Raw genomic sequence first — 24308 nt, 5'->3', positions numbered from 1 at the left:
AAAGTCCTTGGTTCCATTTTAGGCTAACCAACCAACCTTACTCTGGATAGAAACCACCAGTCCATTTTCAACAGTCACTGGAATTATCTAATCCATGCTATTTATAGGAACTTTAGCTTCATTACTCAGCTTCTTCTCTCCAGAATCTTCTCAGGTGTTTTAAGACTTCCCACTTTTTTGGTCAACTCTGTATGTCCCCCCTCCTTCTCCTATGTGAATTATGTTTTATGAAAAGCCAAGTTACTATTCTATTCCCAGCATATTGTAGTGAAGAATCCGGAAGATGTTAAAACTGCTAATGTTGATCTCAGAAGGTGTGCAGGTTGATACAGATGAAGTAATTTAATTCAAATCATTTAAGATTTTAAACACCAATGCCAATAATTTAAACTGACTGTGGAAAGGCACTGCAATAATTGTAGCTGATACAACATGGTCTAGTCAATAAGCAAGCAGCCACCTTTGGTGCAAGCTGAACTTCCCAGATCATCTTTAAACATAGTCTCTTGTAGAGGATATAATAGTCCATCTGTGTTGTCACCAGAAGATAACTGGACCAAGATCTATCTCCTCCAAACAATATCTAAGCAGTGTACTGATACCACCTGATTTTTCAGTCAGTGAAATATCCAGGAGATCTCCTAACCACACACTGGTCTTTTTAGGGAAGTAAAATCCCATTTAGAATTAAAACTGTAAATCTGAAACCAGAGTATACATTTCCTTATCTATAGCACCTCTGTCTTGTTTGGACCCTGCTAGAAGATTCCACAATCTGTCTGTAATGAGATGAGAGTAAAAGAAAGAAGTGATTGTCAGCTGCATATTGATGATACCTCAGCCAAACCTTGGAATTACTTTTCCCAAACATACTGAAAAGCACAGGAGATTCTTGCAACAAATCATAAATCAATGGCAATGGGATGGTGTCATAGCCCTCGGCATCACCTTCTGAGGCCAATCCTTCTGGATCAGTTATATCAACTTCTGTGATGCAAGCAAAAAGATTGTTATCTAAGCTTTGCCATAATCATCTTCTGCTATTCGAATACTAATAATTGAATTTCCAACTCATCATACCAAGTTGAAACCATGAAGTTGTCATACATTATTTTTCAATTTTAAAAAAAATCTTTTACTTAAAAAAATTAAACATGTAATATTTAAATTATCTTATAAACATTAACCTCCTTAAGTGTTCAGGAAAGAATCGATTAAACATTTTGATCACTCTGAATACCTGCCAAGTCATGTATATAGTTCTTCACTAAAACCATATAATTTCTTCCAGCTCATTAAAAAACAGAGTTGTGATGTCATTAAATAGAACCATCACAAAATGTAATTTTAATTTAATTTCCCTTGTGAAATGTATATATTAGGTTAAAAAAGGTGTGAAAAAGCAACCAGAGAAAAAGCCTCTTGATAAAATTTAATTAACTCTTTCATGTTTCAGCTAGATTTTAAGACCAAATTATTTTTTTCATCATGCTTTCCTCCCTCCTTTATTATGCAGTCAAAAAAACCTGGGATGCATTCTTGCTAAAAGGTGGCAAATGCAGCTTTAAAAAAGAGGGCAGTCCTCAAACTTCACAAAACAATTCTATGCATATATTCTGAAATAACCCTATGTTCAGTTATCTTATTTGCGCATAATTGTGCACAGAATTTAGGTCTAAAGCATTAATTATAATTACTTCTGCTTAAATTTCAGCAATTGGATACCTATTTGCTCCACAATGGAGCTAAGAATATCAGGGAATTGCCAAAGTTGTTCTGTCTGCAGGTGTTATCCATGAGACTTAAGCCTTGTGTTCATGCAAAACATCACTATACACATTCTGCTACAAAGTAGCTGACTGAAACTATTGAAAGTTCATTGCAAACTGCCTCAACAAACACAGGTAGTCCTCACTTAACAACAGTAATTGGGACCAGAATTTCCTTCGCTAAGCAAAGAAGTCATTAGACAAAACATCATGTGACTGCAGCTCTTAGTGATGGCAGTTCCAGTAGTCCTAGTTGTGGTTGTCAGGCCAGGACCTCATGCTTCTCCTGCCCTGCCGCGCTCGCCTCTGCTTCAACTCCCCTCACCCAGCAGGGGTGGCGGAGGGCAGGGTGGCAGGGGCAGCAGAGTGTGTGGCAGCCTAAAGGGCAAAGATTGGTGGGAGATAGGTGGGGGTAGTTGAAGCGCACCCTGTGGCCATAAATGAAGATAGGCTGCCAAGCACCCAAATTTTGATCATGTGACCACTGCAATGGTCGTAACTTCGAGGACTGGTCATAAATACTATTCGTTCAGTGCTATCATAACTTTGACCTACCTGTAGTGAAAATTCAAAAGGGTTCACAAATTTTTCAGCACCACTGTACCTAGACTTTCTCACCTGCTCAATGCCTATTGTATTCCCACAACATCCTTGTGAGTTATGTTAAGCTAAGTGACAAAGGCCCAAGATTAGACTGTACAACCTTCATGTCAGAGAATTTACAACTAATTCTAATCTGAAGCTGTAATTATGAAACCAAATATAGATTCTACACCCCATTACTCTCCCCACTATTAATAGACATAAGATTATGAATATCAGAGGTCATATCCTGTTCCTATATCCTGTTCCTATGTTGTCCTCCAAAACACTCAGTTGCCTTACATACTTCCACAATAATCCTGACAGAACTACCACTATTTCTCTGCACATGAATGCAGGAAATTGTAAGGTCATAATGTATGCTCCTTAATTAGACCCAATTACTTCATATTTTTCTTCCAAATATTCATCTTCCTCTCATGGAAATCTTTTTTTCTTTTTTTGGAAAGAAGAATATAATAGAAATTCTCAATCCCTCCTATCTAGGTCCACATTCAGTGAGAGGTTTGGCGGAGATCTTTCAGAGATAATTTCCCCTGTAGCAACTACAAAATGGTATTTTATAATCTTCAAAACACTGTGAACCTCCTTTTGAAATTCATGATAGTTAATAGAGCTAAATATGTCCCTGAAATGCCTTTGGTGAAAGACTCTAGATTGCACTAATTAATCATTTAATTTTCTTTTGATTTTTCTTCTACTCCCATGGGCAATTTCTGCACTTCAAAGGCATCTACAAGTTATGACTACAATTCATAGAGACACCAGAAAATATGACGTAGGAACAAAAAAGGCAAATGGAGTCTATTAGGTTTGTGTAATTAAAACAATTCTGCTGTTTTGAGTTATAATTTTAAAATGAACTCTAATTTATAACCAATCTTACTGCAACTGTTCATATAAAATTTCAAACAGTCAGTTAAAGACATCTAAAGTACTTAATCCTTAGAATTTAGTGCATTAGTTAATTAATCAATTTTTTTTAATCCATTCAATCGAGTCCAGTTCCCAGAGACTGCCTGGACAAATCCCCATAATTTTCTTTGCAAGTTTTTTCAGAAGTAGTTTGCCATTGCCTCTTTCCTAGGGCTGAGAGAAGGTGACTGACCCAATGTCACCCATCTGGCTTTGTGCCTAAGACAGGACTAGAACTCACTGTCTCCCAGTTTCTAGCCTGATGCCTTAACCACTACAAGAAAATGGCTCTATAATTAATCAATTAGGAGTTTCCAAAGTACTAAGAATACTAAGAGTAAGATTAGTTGAATACATCCAAGGAAACATAGAACTAATCTGCAATGTATTTACTTTTAAAGGAAAAAAAAGAAACATTAATTGATACACATGCATCAATCTACTACCAAATCAACAGAGAGAATTTTTAGATGTTTTAGATGTTTATTTATTTATCATATTTTTATCACACACCCCCACATGGGGGACCCTGGTTTATTTAAATGGTTTTACTCCTTGGAAGAGTAGTAGCTGCAGGCCGTAAGGATACCACCTTTCATATCATTACATCCACTCAACAGCAAGTTCTGAATATTTACCAAGGATTGAGGAACAAAAGTGAAGACGTACTAATTCTCTTCCTAACAAATTTCTTAGAGCTAGGGAAGTATAGGTATTAATGAAAGGTGGTAGTAAAAAACCTATCATTATTTTAGTCTTCAGGATTTTAATATTTATGCTATGGTCAATTGTCACAAGGCTATGGTTCAATGCAGGTTATCATTTTATTTTGTCTTCTGTACAGTTATGGGTGCAGGAGCCAGTGATAACTGCACAAGACAGGGGTAGCAATTTTGATATCCCTTCCTGGGAAATGTATTCATCTTAGTAGTTTCCTACAGTTTCTAAGTACTTTTGAAGCATCTCACAGAATTATTGTTGTAGGGAAAAATATGAAGAGGAGAGACTACATGTGCTGCCTTAAGCTCCTAAATGAAAGGCAAGATAGAAAATTAATGAATAAATAATACCTTTCTGTAAAGTTCAGTTCCTAGAATTTCCTAGAACTGGAAGATTATTCTTAAAAGTCCTCCACTAGGAGTCTTTCAAATGCAGCACTATAGAGATCTGTTAGATAAATAAATAAACCAATCAACCAAACCATAAAGCCTTACCAGCTGATTGGTATTCTGTGCAGGTGAGAGAAATGAAAAAGCAAATTCAGTCATTGGAACACAGGAGATTCAAAACCATCCAAATGGCTCTATAGTTTAGAGCCCTTCTAAAAACTATCACAATGATAACAGTTGTGGGGGAAAGGTTATTTCTCCCTGATACCACATATATACATTGTCAGCCAGTGAATTTATTCATTAGAGCCTGCTTGGAACCGATCCAGCAGATCAGACAAAGTTGCTTCAGTTTTCAGATAGTTGTTTATATCTATTCCAATCTGGCACAGTATTAAGAAAATAAGGATAGATGTAACAGTGGTACTACCTAATCAGCTTATTACTGATACAATACGTCTCAAAGCTAATATTTGTAGCTCAGGGTTGAACTGTGGAGTCCTTGGTGCTCTCTGAGCCTGGTTGTTTTCTTGCAGACGTTTCATTGCCAGGCTAGGCAACATCTTCAGTGCGAAGAGGGAGCGGGCCTTATATACAGACACGTATATAAACTTATACCATGGCTTGCCCTGCTTGTGTTGGAAGGGGTGTTGTTCTCTCCTTGGGAGTTCTTTGATTGGGCTGTTGTGGGAAGTTGTAACAATCCAACCTCCCACAAGAGAAGCGTGTAAGAACATTATTCAGACGAGCACTTACACACTGCAGCAACCCAGAACACCAGAAAAAAGAAAAAGATCATCTGTACAGCATCTTCCAACAAAATGGATACCCGCTCAACTTCATCAAAAAGTGCCTCACCGCTCAACCCACTACAACCCAACCAATAGAAACTATGAAAAGGGTAACACTGCCATACATCAGAAATATCTCAGAAACCACCAACAGACTGTTACAACCACATGGCATCACCATAGCACATAAACCAACTAAAACTCTTCAAAACATATTAAGCAACCCAAAAGACCCAATAGCCCAAGAAGAAAAAACAGGAGTTATTTACAACACACAGTGCAAAGACTGTAACAGCCACTATGTAGGACAGACAGGCAGAAGACTAGCAGAGTTCATCCACAAACACCAACTAGCAGTCAGAAGACATGATGAGAACTCCTTAATCTCACAACACATGGACAGACTCAACCATAGATTCAACTGGGAAACTGTGAGCATCCTAAACCAACCCAAATCCAAAAATGCCAGAGAATTCCTGGAAGCCTGGCACTCAGACAAAGCAGCCATCAACAGACACGTAGAGGTAAACAACATTTACAAGCCATTCAAAAGAGACAAGAGAAAAGCCAAAAGACCAGTACACTCCTTTGCCAGCAATCAACACCCAGATATGCAAAACTCAGCACTAGGATTAACACCAGATGAACCATCAAACAGCACAATACACCCTAATCAAGGAACTATTAACTCAGGCAATCAAGCAAGCAGCAAACAATTCTTTGCTATAACCTGACTACGAAAGCAACACTGTTCCTTCATTTTGTACATCCTGAATAGTATGCTCTTCTGACTAAAAGTGTTCAATTCCACTCCAATATGCCGATGTCAAAGTGTAGTCTGTTTGTTTCATCGTTGTTGTGTTGAGCTTCCATGTGTTGTTATGTTTCATGTTCCCTCTGTAATTCTGTCTTTGTAGATTTTCTGCATGGCAACAATGGCAACTAAAGTCTTGAAGGCTTTAATCAAGCCAACAGTACTGAGAAATTCTCAGCTGAGGGGCCTCTCATCTGACACTGTATCATCATTTACTTTTTCTCATCCATGCATATGGTTTTCTTGGTAAATACTGGAAAGGTTTACCATTGTTTTTTCCTATGCAGTATGAGATGATGCCTTGCCACTGTCACTAAAGTGATCATCCACCTCCAGCATCTTCCTATATTGCTGCTGCCTGACATAGATGCCTTCTTGTTTCATTTGGGCAGTTGAGATGACCTTCGTGCCTTGGGTGACCCTAGTGGGAGCATATATTCTTGCCATGTATTCCCAGCGTTCTTCATTTATGAGGGGGTTATTCATAAAGAAAGAGACAAAGCCTTTAAATAACTTTTTCAATAAGAGGAAAACTAAGCTAAGTTACATTTAGTGTAAAACATTGAGTATTCTACATATTAATTACAAAATAAAACCCATCTTGAGCCATGGCAACTTTAAAATATCCCGAAATACTCCTAATCAGATAACAGGGAGACTGCATTCAATTTTGTGGGTCATGTTATGCAAGCCAGATATAATAATGATTAAAACAATTTTTAATAAAACTGTCATTTCCTTATTTTACCAACTTGTTAATCCAATGAAAATATATTTTATGATAATATGCAAAATTCTCTGCCTTATATTCATGTAAGAATATTGTAATATTATATAATTTCACTGGTAGTTCAAGACAAGGGAGAAAATATATAGCAATTACAATTAGCAGCCATTCATAATCCCAATGAATAAGTGAATCCCTCATAAAAATGTTCAGGTTCCTCTATCAGCCAAATTAGTTATTGCTAAATAGAGAAATTTCCAGATAATATTTCAATGGATAGATGGTATGATAAGATCTAGTCTGTAGCTTTGCTTCAACAGGTTTCTGAAAAAATGCAGTGTATGACAAGGCAAAGTAGTATATCATTATTTTACAAGGATTGGTGGGATTTCATTGTTTCTGTAAGAGATATGCAACAGTTTTTACTGTTTTCTGATACAACTGTTTTATCAGAACTGTGTTTATGTGCCATCAAGTCATTGCCAAATCTTAGTGACCACATAGATTTTCTCCATGGTGATCTGTCCCAAAACTGGTCCTTCAGGTCTTACAGCAGTGCACTCATCACTACTGTAACTGAGTCCATCCAACTTGCTGCTAGTCATCCTCTTCTCTTTTCTTCCATCTTTCCCAGCATTAAAGCCTTCTCCAGAGAGCTAGGTCTTCATATAACATGTCCAAAGTAGGATAATTTGAGCCTGGTCATTTGTACCTCAAGTGAGAACTCTCGGTTCATTTGTTTGATGATCCATTTGTTTCCATACTAGCACTATGTCAATTTTTGAAATTGAAACAAAAAATAAAATAAAAATATTTAAGTTCATGGCTGTGAATTCCATTGTTTTAACTATATACTTTATGGAAAAAAAATCACCTCATATATTTTCTGAAATCTCCAACATTCAGCTCCTGTTAATCACTCCCAATTCTGGTATATATTTAGCCTTGCCCCTCCTTGTGACATCATATTACTGAATTGCAACCTGCAGCCTTCCAGAAAATTGGGAGGAAGAGTTTCAGTTTCCAATCCTCTAAACATTGTGGACCTGTTTTGGTATATCTTCTAAATATATCTTCTAAATATATTTTCTAAATCAGCCTTCCCCAGCCTTTGGTCCTCACAGATTTTTGGCCTATAGCACCATAAGCCTTGGCCACTGGCCAAGGGTGGTAGAATGTAAACTTAAATGTAAGTTTTAAGTTTAGAGATCCCAAAAGAAATAATACTCTAGATACCCTTTAAGTACTTTAAGTACTCTAAGTTTTTATTGAACCAAAATCCCATCAAATGAAGAGTTTTACTTCAATGAATTAAGGAAAAATCAATGAAATTGAAATGCCTATTACAGATGTGCACATCCATCAGAAATTCCCTTTTGGAATAATAATAATAACAACAACAATAATAATAATTTATTAAATTTAAGAAAGAGCAACATTAAAAATAAAACAAAGACAAGAAGTGAGAAGTAGTGAGAAAAACAAAATTAAGGCATGAGATAAAGAGAAAAGGAAATCTAATTAAATCTAGTATACACCAACAACTTTTACTATACTTTTCCATCCCTCTCTGTCCTGAAAAATCATATTTACTTCTACCGTATCCATTGCCTTGTATATTATAAACTTTTCGCATTCTCTACTTCAGGATCTCATTAGCTAGACCAAGCCTTGACTTCTTGGTCTTCTCCAATTCTCTCAACTCATTCATTCTTTCTTCCTAGATATGTATGTTCAACCTATATCTTACATATTAGTCACTCACTCTTTCAATCCACATTCACCACCCATACATTTTTTACTCTCTCCTTCTTTACCAAATGCATTCCTCAACCAATTTCCACTGCATTCAATTTACTTTCATGTTTCTTCTGACAATCAGTTCTCACTTTCATGTAATAAAGTGGCACGAGGCATGCTTTAATCCATAACCATTTTATTTATTTCAACAAATATTCATTCCCCACAACATATCATACGCTACTCACTGCCTTTCTATAAGCACTTACACATCTTAAACTTTTTCCACCCACTGCCCCATTTTTAGTAAGCATTCAAAAATTCACCTACCTACCTACTCTATTTTTTCTTAATTTTTTATAACTTGCAATCATTTGTTCCATTTTCCCTACCAAACATAATTACCAAACCTAATCAAACTACTGTGGTCTTTGCTATACAGTATTAATTATCAGATCCATATTCTTGCCTGCATTATACAATTTAATGTCATTATAAGCATTATAATACATTTATCAAAAAAAAATGATCAAGGGGACATCACATTTTTGTCTCCCTCTCCGCTCATTGGTGAACCATTTGCTAAGTATTTATTCTCAAGCATACATTATTTCCAATATACAGTTGTAATCGAAATTATTCAACCCCCATTGCAAATCAGGTTGATTGTCAAAATGTATTCTTCTTATCACATTCAAAAACTAACTTTCAACTCCATATTCAGGCAGAGCATTCCATAGTTCAAACCTTTTCTCTATCATACATTTACTCTAAAGTAACAGACGTACAATCAACTTTTACAGTTTGCACAGTCATACATTTCTCAGGGATCTACTGAAAAGCAAGAAACTAGTCTGCATATTTATGGCCTAGCATAAAGCTTCTCTACACTTCTCAAATGTTGCAGATTGTTACCTCTTGTTCCTTTTTCCTTTGTATAAGGGAATAGTAATAGCATTTTTCCATTCAGCAGATACAGATACAGTATAGCCTCCATATGAACATTAACAAGTAGCTCAGCCACTCAGTAAGCAAATCTTAGCCATATTTTAATTTCCCCAGTTACACCATCTACTTTTGCAGCAGTTCCGGATCACCTTCATTCAGAATATCACACAATTCTTCCCAAAACTCATCCCTGGTTCTCTTATTAACCCTATTTATTTGGAGCATAACATGAAATCATCAACAATTAAGAATCCCAAAACCATAAACCCACAATACCCACAACAATGAAGATGATACTAATTTTACTATCTGACATATACTTTAGAACTTTCATTCTTAAACTAATACTTTTACTTCATGCATGTAGTCACCCACTCTACTGCACAAGAACAGAAAGTTAATTAGATTACTCTTCCCTTTTCTCAGAGTTGCACTAAAACATCACATATCTAATTTTTCTTTCAATTCATTCTAGTTCACTTCTTCACCATACAATTGTTTTACATTCCAAGTTATAATTTTTCCTACTATATAATCATTAAGAGATAGGCTATTGGATATTTTAGAGCAATCTACTCATAGATCCAGATGGCGACTGGGAGCAGACGCCGACACTGACCGCTGCTCTAAGGGGAAGACTCCTGGTCCCCCCCCCCCCAGCTTTCACCTGACCGGGGGGTTTGGAGGGGATTTCTAGACTCCCTGGCCATCATACCTGATGGGTCAGGGTTGGACGGAGCACCCTGGACGGAGCAGCGAGGGGCAGCGGACCTGGGCGAGCCCCGGCGGCACGAAGTGACGCGGCGAGTCCCGGAGGTTTGGCGGCGCAGATTGGCGGCGCATGGGACTCGGGGGAGGCTCAAATGGCGTGAGGGGCATCGGCAGGGTGACCCCTGGGGATGCTGGATGGTAGCCTGCGGTGGCCTGGTGGCCTGGAGGCACGGGGGAGCAGCCTGATGGCGCAGTGAATCAACGGCGTTGCAGGCCAGCTGACCAGCCTCGGTGGACCAGCCTGGTGGGACAGTTTGGCGTTGTGGCAGACAGACAGCTCAGTGGTGCGACGGCCCAACTTTGGAGGGCCAGCCCAGTGGAGCAGTTCGGCGGCGCAGCAGAGCAGTGGTGAGACAGACCTGCAGACCCACCTTGGAGGTCCAGCCTGGCAGAGCGGGTGAGCGGTGCAGCAGCCCAGCAATGCAGCGAGCCGGCGGAATGAGCCTGGAGGCCCGGTTTAGTGGAGCAGATAACTACCAGCCAGATAGCGAACTGCCTGGCCGACCAGGGAGAGCCCAGGATAGGCCTAGGGCTATAGGCCTTGGCATTGTAGGCCCAAGACGTGGAGGGAGCTGGACAAGGAGATCTGGGCCATCCCCTCCCTACCTGCCGGAAACGGTGGAGAGCTGTTGGGGCCCCTCTAGTGTGAATGAGGACTCCCTCCTGGGGTGAGAGACAAGGGGGGGAGTCAGGAAGTGTCTTGACGGTGTGGGAGAGCACTCACCTCCTGAGAGGCAGGAGGTGAGGGGGAGCGAATGAGATGCCCCTGACTGACAGTGAGAGAGGCCGAACAGGGAGCATTGTGATTGAAGAATGAATGGGTGGGTGATGGCTGGGCCCAGATGGCGCTGAAAGCACGAGCTGGTGCGCCAGAGGGCTTGCCATTGCCCTGTGGATAACTGTGTATGTGTGAAGGTGTATGAGTGGATGGAGGGACCTCTACTCCAAGTGGGAGACTCCGGAAGTGCTGGAATGGGGCTAGGTGGATTTGGAGTCTCTGGGGGCAGCAGGGCAGACCATACTATTGAGGTGGTGATGCGTAGGGGACATTATGGCGGGAGCCAGAGGGCAGGCCATCTTCGGGGAAGACACCCCCGGTGTTTGTTACTGATGGCGTGTTCCGGCCCTCTGCGCTCAGACCCAGGCCCTGGTCAGCAGACTCACAGGGGCCCTGGTCTTCGGCTGTTGCTACTTAACGCCAGGTCTGTTAACAACAAAGCCCCCCTCATAAGTGACTTGATCACTGAGGAGGGGGCAGACCTGGCATGTATTACTGAAACCTGGCTGGGCCCCAAAGGGGGGGTGCCCCTTTCGAAAAAGTTCCCGGCTGGGTTCACGGTATGGCACCAGTCAAGACTCCAGGGCAGGGGTGGCAGTTGTCATCTGGGAGTCTCTGATGGCCTTCAGGGGCCCTGCCCCACAAGTGGCCGGTTGTGAGACCCCATTTTTCAAGTTGGGTGTACGAGAGCAGTTGGGAGTGTTGCTGCAGCCTCCCTGCTGCGTGGCAACCTCCCTGCCTGAGCTGCTGGAGGCCATCTCAGGGTTGGCAGTGGAGTTCCCCAGGCTTATGGTTCTGGGGGACTTCAACCTGCCTTCCCTGGGGCGGGCCTCTGAGGCAGCTCGGGAATTCATGGCTACCATGGCAGCCATGGGCCTGACTCAGATTATTCGCGATCCAACTCGAGACAGTGGCCTCACCCCGGATTTACTTTTCTGGTCGGAGCAGTGGAAATGAGACATGAGGGGAGAGTTACAGCTATCCCCATTGTCATGGTCAGATCACGCCCTGGTGTCCTTGAGATTCTCTTATGCCACCCCCCTCCAGAGGGAGGCAGGACCCATTTGATTGGTCCGCCCCCGGCAACTGATGGACCCAGTAGGGTTTCAGAGGGAGCTGGGGGTTATACCCCGGGATCTGCTGCATGGTCCAGCGGAGGCCCTGGCCACCACCTGGAATAGGGAAGCGGCTGGGGCCTTGGACAGGATCCCACCTGTGCGACCTCTCTTGCCTCATCACACTCGATGCTCCCCGTGGTTTACGGAGGAGCTGAGGGTTTTGAAGATGACTAAGAGACGTCTAGAGCACCGCTGGAGGAAGACAAAGACCAAATCCAACCGAACACTGGTTAGAGCCGCTATTAAGGCCTACCTGGTGGCGATAAAAGCGGCGAAGCGTCAATACTTCTCCGCTCTTATTGCGTCTGCAGAATGCTGCCCAATGGCCCTATTTAAAATCACTCAATCCCTTTTGGGGAAGGTGGGTGCAGTGACCCACCTACAGGGCCATGCAGAGGAGTTCTCGGAACATCTGCAAGACAAAATCACTCGGATCCGCTCTACGCTAGACTCCAAGCATGAGGCAGGGTCTGTGGAGATACCAAGGGGTCGTACTTACCATGTTATCTGGGAACAGTTTGATCCTGTTGGACCCAAGGAAGTGGACAGGATCCTCCAGACAGTAAATGCCACCACTTGCCAATTAGATCCATGTCCCTCCTGGCTGGTAAAAGCAGCTTGGGAGGTGACATGTGGTTGGGTCCAGGCGATGGTTAATACCTCCTTGACGGAGGGGGTGTTTCCAGCTGCCTTTAGGGAGGCACTGGTACAACCCCTCCTCAAGAAACCATTGTTGGACCCTACTGTACTGGATAATTTTTGTCCAGTCTCCCACCCCCCCTTTTTGGGGAAAGTGGTTGAGAAAGTGGTGGCATTACAACTCCAGAAGATTCTGGAGGAAACGGATTATCTAGACCCCTTTCAGTCAGGTTTCAGGCCAGGATATGGGACAGAAACGGCATTGGTCGCACTTATGATGATCTCTGGCGGGAGCGGGATGGGGGTAGTGCATCCATCCTGGCTCTTCTTGACCCCTCAGCGGCTTTCAATGTCATCGACCAAGGTATCCTTTTGGGTCAGCTCAGGAAGTTGTGGGTGGGCGGCGTAGTTTTGTGCTGGTTCACCTCCTTCCTCCAGGGCCAGTCCCAGTCGGTGGTGATGAGGGGGGGAGATCTGACCCTCAACCTCTCCTTTGTGGGGTGCCGCAGGGCCCGATCCTCTCTCGTCTCCTATTTAACATCTACATGAAACCGCTGGGCGAGATCATCCATCACCACGGGATGAGGTATCATCAGTATGCCGATGATACTCAATTGTATATCTCCATCCCAGGTGAGGTAAGTGATGCTGTGACTGCCCTCTCTTGGTGCCTGGGGGCTGTAGGGGTCTGGATGGGGAACAACAGGCTTCGGCTGAACCCTGGTAAGACGGAGTGGCTGTGGGTTAAGGGTTCCTCCGTATCCCGGACTTTGTCATCTTTAGTTCTGGGTGGGGTTGCACTGCCCCAGACAGACCCGGTGTGTAACCTGGGGGTCCTCATGGACTCATGGCTCCTGCTGGAAGAGCAGGTGGCAGCTGTGGCCGGAAGGGCCTTTCCACAGCTTCGTGTTGTGCACCAGTGGCACCCTTTCCTGGATCGGGAAGACCTTCAGACGGTCACTCATGCCCTTGTTATGTCCCATATAGACTACTGCAATGCGCTCTACATGGGGCTACCCTTGAAGAGTATCTGGAAGCTTCAGCTGGTCCAGAATGCGGCTGCGCGGGCTATTTTTGGCGCCCCTAGAAGGGCGCACATAACACCTTTGCTATGTGAGCTGCAGTGGATACCAATTTGCTTCCGGGTCCAATTCAAGGTGTTGGTTATCACCTTCAAAGCCCTACATGGCATGGGACCAGGTTACCTGAGGGACCGCCTCTTCCCCGTATCAACCCGTCCCACCCGCTCATGCAGAGAGGGCATGCTGCGGACCCCATCAATAAGAGAATTCAATCTGGCGGGGTCCAGGAGGCAGGCCTTCTCGGCAGTAGTGTCTGCCCTTTGGAACATCTTGCCCCCGGAGGTAAGATTAGCCCCATCGCTTTTAGCCTTCCGGAGGAAGTTGAAGACCTGGCTCTGCCCCCGGGCTTGGGGCAGGGAGGAGAATCGACATACTTGGGGTTGGCTGGTGCCTTGAAGTGCCCCTCCTACATGATGGTTGAAGAGATCATAGCCATCTGTTTTTTATGAGCTTGGGTAGTCAAGAAATTGTTTTTGTTTTTAATGGGATTTTATTGGAATTTTATTGTGTTTTTATTGGAGTTTTTATTGTATATTTATTCTGTGTTGTAAACTGCCCAGAGTCCCTCCGGTCGGAGGAGATGGGTGGTGACAAATTCGATAAATAAGTAAATAAATAATGACCTCCACTGCCCATCATGGCTTTGAGCAACCAAGGCTTTCACATACACATAATTCTTTCCAGTAAAATGAAAAGTAGACCATGTTATCAGCCTGAATTATATCCATATCAAATCTTGCATTCCCTTCTAGTTGTAAGCACACAACACTGATCAGTGCTGGCACATTTAGGCCAGTGTGCCACAAGGACAGCCAAAGCCCAGTATTACTCTATATGCTCAAGTATTCTATATCATCTAAAACTAAACTAAAGACTGCTTCACAAGCTAGCATATCGTTGCCTGTATCCCACCAACTGGGATATATTTACAATGTACTGACACCCTAAGAATACATAATAACAATCTGAGTAGATTTACGAGTAGAAGTATGGAGTATAGGTGGGATAAAAATTAATTAAATAAATAAATAGAAATAATAACAAAGATTAAGAGCAATAAACAGTAACATAGAAAGGGATAATAACAGCCAGAAAATTAATGACTATTAAAAATCAGACAGCTAACAAAGAACTGATGCTAAAACAGTTATGATAATTATGATATTCTAATGTTTTGCCTGAACCTTGAGAAAGATCCCAAACAGAAGAGTAAGATAAAAAATTGCATTGTTCTTAAAAAGGCTCACAGTCTTTTTCCTACTGAGCTTCTAAGAAAGATTTACCTCTTGATTTAGTCTTGTTTTGAATATCAAGCTGGCAGAGTGGTTGAGAATACTATGAAGGAACTAAGGGTTGTATCTAATGATCGTGTACGCAGAAAATATAACTCATGAAACCATGCTTTCTCCTCTCTTTGAACCTCCCTAAATCCCAGAGCTGAATGGCTCTTCACAACCATGGAGGTTACAATGTGCTATTCAAAATCAAACGAAGAGACATCATTCAGAAGAATTCTTACTGAAAAAAGATCCCTACATCCAATCACAGGGGACATATTCTTCTTACTCCAGCCCTATAACACACAAACAAGTTATTCAAGGGGTTTCTAACAGGAGTTTCTTGGAATTCAGACTGGTTATATAAGTTGTTTCCATTTGTACAAGTAAAGGTAAAGGTATGTTACTACTTAACTAGAAGAGAACCTTCAGTATGAAGAGTTTGGCACAAGGTCAGTGGGACCTGTCTTTGTTGATCTCAGTATTAACCTGTAGTGAAAAAGCAGATTTATATCAAGAGTTTTGACTGTCCTTACTCTTCTCCTTTTCCCCCCCTAACACTAAGGTAATTTGCCTCCTTTTAATGATGATTTGTTTTCTTATACTTATAAATCTCAATCATCTCAAGTAAGACAACTGGAGAAGCAGGTTAGGGTTACAGCCAGGCTTTTCCAAGTGTTCCAGGTATAGTCCAAGCTTGGAACAGGCTATTTCAACCGTGAATACTTTTGGCATACTCAGCATGCCCACTGTGAGGTCCAAACATTCTGTAAAGCACTATTTTGCACTTCTTTAGTGTGTTGCATCTTATTATCATATAATTCATTGATTACACTCTTATTGACTGATTTTGTATTGTTTTATTTATTTCTATTAAATAACCTGTTGAAACTTATTCTTAATGTTTTTGTTGTACTTACCTATCTCTTGAATTATTTAAGGGGATTGACATGATGTGCCAAAGAAAGCTAATTACACCAAGGCCACCATTTATTTTTATTTATTTATCTGTTAAATGTTATCACCGCCCATCTCCCTCCTAAGGAGGGACTTTGGGTGGTTTACAATAGAAATAAAGTTTAAAATTCAATACAAACTACAAATAATAAAATTAAGATAAATAAAAGATAAAAATTTATACTAACTGAAGCCTAATTTCTGATAGCCCTTAAGAAACTGTCCCTGTTTAATCACAATATAAAACTGACATTCCATAATAAGCCCAGTTGCTATAAGATGAGGGGGGCAAATTCATTTTTCTCATTGAAAAGGAGGCTAAAAGAAAATAGTGAAAAGACATCTCTGCTGTTTCCCTAACTACGATCATAGAGAATCTCTAATTGCACGAAACATGATTTATCTAAAAAAGTTAGTGTTTGTTTGGTGAGAGTTGTTTTTTATAAGGTTACGCCTTGATTCATTACAGCTTTCACAATACTTTCTACAGACGTGTTTTTGCATGTTATTAATTCTTTAGTATAGTATATTCTATTACAATTAGTACACTCTTAATAAATGCTATACATTGTATTGTTTTATTAGTTGTTATTGCTAATAACTTTATGTTTATAATCAAACAGTGAAAATGAGAAAAAAGTTATCATGTGTATAAATTAAGTCTAGAAATAACTGTCATCCTGAATGAAATAAAGCAAAAGCATTTAATGTTTCTAATGTTCTAGGATAGAGAGCCAGTTTGGTGCAGTGGTTAAGGCAACAGGCTAGGAACCAGGAGACTGTGAGTTCTAGTCCCGCCTTAGGAACAAAGCCAGCCAGGTGACCTTGGGCCAGTCACCCTATCTCAGCCCTAGGAAGCAAGCAATGGCAAACCACTTCCCGCAGGGACTAGTCTCACTGACTCAAAGGCACCAAAAAAAAAAAGTTTTAGAATAAAGATAAAATTGAGTTCTAATAAAACCCTTTTCAGAAATGATGTATATCCACGATGATTACTCTTGGCAACACATAATAAATACAGAGCAGAAGTAGGGCAAAAATTATATTTGATTTAAATTTAATTAAAACTATTACATTAATAAAATACATGCAACTTATTTAAATATAAAGTAACAGAATATTATTCAAATACTCTAAACATGTTTTTATCATATTAAAAATTAAAACTCAGCTATGTTTTGGATGGGCTCTAAGGGCTGCATCAAAGGCATTTGAGGTCACATACTACCCTGAGGCTGCAAATTGGGCATTCCTAATTCCTAATTTTGTGAAAAGGGATTTATCCTGAAGGTTGTGCATTCCCAAAATTAAGGAAACAAATGCCTAAGAATTTTATCCACATAGCACATTAACACAGCTAGCATGGCAGGTTCTGTTAGAATAAATTATTCCTCTCTTATGTCCTGAAAACAGTTTAAAATACACGTATTTATTGAGAGTTAAGTCCCATTTAGTTCACTACAGCTTACTTCCTGACAAACATATATAGATTGCAGCTTAAACATTCAAAAACCCATATGTATTATTTAGCCCAAAACCATACTACATCAGGAACTTGCTTCTATGCAATCTCTTTACAATCAATAGTGATGAAAATATTATTGATTTCAGCAAAACTTGCTCAGGACTTATTCTGTTCATATTTCACTGGAAATAATATCTTTAAAAAGCATTTCACATTAAATGATACTTGCACTTCCACCTATACTCATATTACAGGATCTGTCCTTTGTATGTATCAAAACAATCACCTGGAGCCCAGAACTTCTGAGAATTCTCTCAGAATCTTTCAGAATTCCAGGATGTTGACATATAAAGTACATTTGTGTTATTTCCATTTGGAAACTCAGAATTACTCCTTGGCAATAATTCATCTTAAAAGGTTTTTTTTAAAGTTTTGGTAGGGTAACAAATACATGAATACTTTTTAAATTAATTATCCAAAGCACGTTTAAAATGTATTCTTTAGCTGTAAAATATTAAATAAAACTAGATTAGTTTTTAAAATAATAAGAACATATTTCATTATCTTTGTTTGGGATTTGTATGCAAAACAGGGAAAAATATCTCCCCCCCCAAAAAAAAACCCAGTTGAATCAAGTAAGGACAATTTTATATAGGTCTCGCAAGCTGCACTTCCCAAGTAGTCAGTTTTAATTTCAGATAGGTGGTTTATAAGTGTAGCAGGAACTTTGTAATTATTAGTGAGTGAGTCCCACTGGTTATAAGGACATGAGGACTGAATTGTCAATCTCATTCATTTCAAAGGAAATAATAAGCACATGTTTAAACATTCAAATCAATGGGATTTTAAAGTCTTGACACGGACTGGATTAAGTTAATTTTATATTATGAAGGATTAACCAAAATCTTAAGTACATTAGTCATAATGGTTCCTCAGTGTTATAAAATACAATAATCCTTCATTAACCAAATATTAATTTTACGAAATAAAGTAGACCATGAAATGTTGCCTTTGCAAAAACATACATGTGATCTATCTATCAAATCAACTGTTTAAGAATAATGCTGCACTAATTTCTGGGAATAATTCAGCTAAACAAGTTTTTAGAATTTTTTTAATTCAAATAAAACAAATCAACTTTCATACTATATTAATGTAGAGTGCTGTCTAATTTAATGCTCAATTTTTAAATTACACAATCACTGTTTATAGAATTTACTTCTGCCAAAGTATCCTGAGAATTACAGCTGTAATATAAACAATAATATGCAAATACGAATAAACACATTTATAAATATGTTCACCTCACCTACTCAGATTTGTATGAAAAGTGTTTTTAAGATAAGAAACTTCATTTTAATAGATGGTAACACAACTATCATCTTTTAAAAGTTAATCAAGCATAAAATAATTCAAGGCTTGATTGACAAGATATTTCATACATGTGCTGGAGAAAAATTAGAAATAAATTATTCCTCTTATTATCCTGAAAACAGTTTCTAAATATACATGTTTACTGAAAATTAAGGTCCATTTAATTCACTAGAACTTACTTCCTGACAGATACAGACTGCAGCTTCAATATTCAAATCCATAATTAAAATTACAATGAATCTGATTTTCAGCTATTGCTACTTAAACCAATAATTATATTGTGGCACTTTTTCTTCTAGATATAGCAATTACAGATACACAAACTAAAAACATTCTTCATGTGATTAATTCTGCCACCATCAAACCACAAGAGAAGTAACTTTTTCTGTAGTACAATTTTTATCCTGAAATTTTAAAAAAAACTGATCTCACACCTGCGTTATAAAAGGTAAATCCCCAAACTGTATGTGGGCAATAGCAGAAATGCCGTCTTCATAACTGCTTGTTCCTTTTCAAGCACAAAGTGGTGTCTTCCAACTGCATGCTCTGGTCTTTCCCGCTGACATTAATAATAAAAGGAGAATGTAACCCAGGAGAGGAGAAAATATAAAGAAGAAACGCTTTTGCTGTAAGAAAATACTTCTACTATCAGGTTGAATATAATCTTGCTTCACAGAAGATCTGGGGATGCATCTCAGAAGGGGCTCCTATAAAAGTTAATATTTGCAGTATATTATGAAGACAGAAAAGGAAAATTTCTGTTCTTAGTCCAAATTTCAAGGCATCCCCAATTTTAAAAACAAATTAAAGTCAATGAGAACTTTTATCTTACAAACTAATAACATTCTTTTCGATATAGAATCCTTTCATTTTTAGAATCTTCATTTCTGCCCCCCTCCCATTTTGAAATCTTATCTGTACAAAATTCAAATACCGTACATATTATCCCACATGTATAGAACAAACACTGTGATGATTTCTTTTTTGAAAAAGGCTGTTGTTTCCTGTGTCACTGATGAGCAAATTTAATATATCATCTTTTTTTAAAAAAAAAAATCCCAAGCGACTTTAATAACGTTCTAAGTCTGAGTACCAGAAACTTCTGATTTTTTTCTCTATCCCAAGATGGTTTTCTTTCCCGAAGCTCAAGCAGAGAAAATAGACAAAAGAAGCCGACTGGCTGAACCTTGCCAAGTCTTGCCTTTTTTTCCCTTTCCTTCAGCTTACTTGTCACTCCCAGCATGGCAACCTTCCCAAGCACTCTTGGCAGAGCTCCAGCCTGTGCCAGGCTATCAGAAGTCCTTGTTTCCAATAGAAGTCCTTTGCAAATCAATATATTGTGCATATATTGTGCACAGTTACCATTGTGCAGTATACAGACCATGATATCTGTAAGACAATCTGGCCAAATGAATGGATGCTGCAGCCAGGATATAGTTTCTGACCAGTTATACTGGTGGTCAGAAACCATATCCTGGCAGCAGCTTCCATTCTCCTGCCAAACTGCATTACAAACGTCGTGTTTTTTACACTGTAGGATAGCAACTTTTTTTCTTTACTGAGTAAGCCTGGACAGCTATAAGCAAAACACCACTCAGCAATAAGGAATTTTCCTAGAAACGTCAGCAGAGGAACTTTTCTTATAGCAGGATCTTCCTATAGCACAAAGAAACCCAAAATATTATATAATCTATTTTCTAGATTAATACATTATTAATAGATTAATACATTATTAGATTAATACATTATTTATATGAGCACTCTAATAAGAATGGGTTGAAGGAAGTTGTGATAGAAATTTATACTATCATGAACATGAAACTTAGAATTTGATTTAATTTTTCCTAAAGTGCATTTATTAGAAAGGATTCCAACTTACTTGGGAGGAATGTTTTCAGGTCGACTTGACCAATCTGATACCCAGTCAGCACTTTTCTTCAAAACATTATTTAATCCTTATCCCACTTCAAAATAAACCAGAGCATTTACATATCCCACAATGTGCACAGAGCTTTTCTCTTGAAAAAATCAAACAGCCCAACTGTCCCCCTCAAAAATTACAACTTCTCTTCAAAAAACCACCCACATATAATGACCCCTTCTTTTTCATGGCATTCCACCAGAAAGTCAATTTCACTTATTGCTTGCAGATCTCCCTCTCTCTCAAATTTCTCCAATTCCAATATCCAATCTTCATCCAGCATCTCAATAGAAATCCCAATCTCACTCTTAGAAGAAACTTTCTATCACTGCTGAATTCCTCAATTTCATCCACCACATCCCCAACCGGATGGCACATTTTAGACCTCATATTTTCCATGATGTCCTGAATATCTTGCATGAAAGCTTGGTAAAAGTCAGAAGAAATCTGTTTAAAATCTTGGTGGAAGTCAGAAAAAATCTGTTTAAAATCTTCCATGTCTCACACATAGATTATAACGCCCCCCCCCAGGAGCTTAATCAGCGAAAATCGAAGATATGGAAAAGTTCCGGAATGTATTTACACAAGCAAGAGTGAGATAGGCAGACAGTTCTCATGGGAAAATAGAAACAGAAAGCTGAAGGTTCAAATCAGCTGATTCAACGTGTAGGAAAACGCTAATATCTTCAAATTTAGTACAAAAATAACAACAAGAAGACAGTTGTTTACTCTCAATTCTCCTTTATATTTGGAAGGAAAACAAAGTCCAAAACTTAAAAAGAATTTTTTTAAAAAAATTATCCCAAAAATAATAAGCACCAAGAGAACCAGATTCTCCTTGCTGTAGAAAGCCTCTCTTAGGGTACACATACTTAAAAAAAATAATTTAGTCATTTAGAAATGGGGTGGCTGGTCTTAAGTGTCCCTTTAAGGCTACAGTGTGGCTTGGAAAATTATGATGTCCCTGCCTCCCAGCTAGTTCTTACCAGTTGAATGTGAAACACTGTTGGTGATCTTCTGGCTGCAAGCAGCCATCAGGAGGACAGATGGGGTGATTCCAGTTCTCCTTTACCCGGAAAACTTTCCTGGGCTTCAGGGAAACCTGCCTGAGCCCGAAAAAAACTGCCGCCTTGTCAGCTCTGCCCGCTGAGCCCATGGACACAGTTGCTCAGTCTGCCATGTCCCTACCAGAAGCTGAAAAAAACATGTTTTGAGAGATTTCCAGAAGGTCACTAGAGTCAGGGCTAATCTCACTTTGGGGGAGTGGGGGGAATGATGTTCCAAAGGGCAGGTGCCATGGCAGAAAACCCAGAACTCCAAAACAAAATGCCCATATTTCTCAAATTGTCATAAAATAACTAATTCAAATATTGACAAACAACTTATATCAACAATCCATTGCTGCACATCAGGCACCAATTTCTTCCAGCACTGTATAATAATTCCTTAAATTATCCTCCCTGTCTAAGAAATCCACAGTTCTTGATGTCTTGGTAGATTCCAAATACTGGGGATACAGCCAAGAGGACATACATTTGTTTAATAGACAGGGCCTGATCAAGAGTCATATTAACAATTGATGTCAGCCACACTTGAGCTCAGTCATGAAGAATCCAATATTTTGGATGTAGTGAAAGCAAAGAGTCATACAATCGTTGTTATAATTATTATTATTAAGTATAAACCACGAATTAAAGAAGTGACTTGGATGTATCTTAATTGTTAAGCAGCAGCACTTTTATTCGCAATAGACATTCGGCTCAAACTGATAAGATGTCTTCATCCCTGTGTTACATGAGAAGTAGAGATACTCTAGGGACAATATGAATTAAAAGAAAGAAGCAAACTCAGAAACCACTGTAGACAAGATATAATGTAATCTCTGGTATGTTATTTTACTACTGATAACATTACAAAGCTCTTAGCATGGTTTGTTATGCCACATCAACATTTCATCACCCTGTTATACTGCATGAAACACTGTCCTTTTAAAAAATGCAAACATCCTATTTGGGAAATATAGATGCCTGGAAGATTTTCTTCCACTTTGGCATTTAGAGTGTCACTTTATTCATAAATAAGTATTTTCAATAATGTTTTTAAGATGCTGCTTTCACTGGCAGCTTTAAAGTTCTCTATGCATTATAAGATTGCAGCAGGAATATAAATCTGTATCTGGGTTCAGGTACACATTGCACTAACATGTAATTCTGGGAGAGGCTGGCTTTGGTTTAGTGCACTCCGTGAATTCAGTCAGTTGCAGGTTTAGTGTTCCAGTATTCAACCAGATGCAGTTTATTGCTAAGGCTTTTCTTTTCATGGTCTGTGTTTTTATTTACTTGAAATTTCAAGTCTTTTCCTTTAAACAAAAACGATGAGAAAAACACCTGGCCTGCTTTTAATACAGTAACAGACCATGAAAAGAAAAGCCTTAGCAATAATATTAAATCAAAGCTCGGAACAAATTAACTCATTTCCTGCAAGGGCAAATAGCGCATTAGCCAAAACACAACACGCGCGAGCTAGACATGACCAGACCAAAAAACATGCATGCGTATTGGCTGAATTACTGTTCCTTTCCGAGCAGCCGCGCGGGACCCAGGAAGGCGTACTCACTCAGGCGCATGCGTCAAGCCCTTTTCGGACGAAAGAAAGCAAATGCACGCCCTCAGGCTTTAGAAAGATCGTTGATCGTTTTTCCTTCATCCTCCTCAAAGCGCATGCGCAGGAAACTGTCTCACAGCAACGGGATTAAATAGTATTTTCCTTCTCCCTCTGCCTACCTAGAATACGGACGAGGCTCCGGTTTCTGCCAGGCAAAGCTGCTTCTTTGCTGGCAATCTTGAGGGAAGACGAAGCGGCTTCTCCCATGGTCGCGAGAGTACGGAAGAGTCGGCTAGCAGCAGCAGCAAAAGGCATTGCCCCTCCCGCCTTCCTTGAGCCCCAGGGCAAAAGGGAGGAAGAGGCGGTAACGAACCGCCTGACAGCTGCGTCCGTGCCGGGCTCGAGACTTGGGGCACGTGGCCAGCAGATCCGTGTGGGAAAGAAAAACACGGGAGTCTGTCCAGGCGGTGGCGCTGCACCGACGTTGCCTCTGACCCTCCTTCTGGTTTTGCAACCTTCGTTTGACTCCTCTGTAGTATTTATAACGGGATCTCTGTCACTTACGAAGATATCGACAAAGTTTGCACTTTAAACCACAAGATAGCTGACGACAATTCAGCCTAGTGTGTCATGTAAACCCCTGTGGTTAGTTTGTGGTTAAGTTGTGAGATGGCCAAACTCTTGAGTCTCATGTCAATAATTGGATTATTGCAGCAGCCTGTTGGCCAAGTTACCTAAGACATCACTCCTCCCCTTAATTCGTTTCTAAAATGCTTCTGTTCATACTGCCCTGGATCTTCCTTATTTGCTCCACCTCTGTCTATCAGCAAGCCTTACATTGGTTGGGAATTCAAGAAAGATACCAGTACCAATTGGGTGGTGTTGATACGTAATGCCCTGCATATG

At 39.9% G+C, this 24308-nt stretch overlaps 1 protein-coding gene across 2 annotated transcripts in view; it reads right to left on the bottom strand.

Annotated features, from left to right (window-relative positions):
* Positions 1–23774, bottom strand: part of MSRA (methionine sulfoxide reductase A) — a 242753-nt gene extending 218979 nt beyond the window's left edge. For both annotated transcript variants that reach the window (XM_063300883.1, XM_063300874.1), the window contains exon 1: positions 23582–23774. Coding sequence is in view for 1 of the 2 variants with exons in the window: in XM_063300874.1 (XP_063156944.1) it covers positions 23582–23717 (136 nt within the window). In the remaining variant the exon portion in view is untranslated. The remainder of the gene's footprint in view (positions 1–23581) is intronic.
* Positions 23775–24308: the final 534 nt, after the last annotated feature.

This window comes from Candoia aspera, chromosome 1 (assembly GCF_035149785.1).
Source record: "Candoia aspera isolate rCanAsp1 chromosome 1, rCanAsp1.hap2, whole genome shotgun sequence".
NCBI lineage: Eukaryota > Metazoa > Chordata > Lepidosauria > Squamata > Boidae > Candoia > Candoia aspera.
Note: the sequence above shows the minus strand (reverse complement) of the source record. Positions and strands in the feature narration are given on the sequence as shown.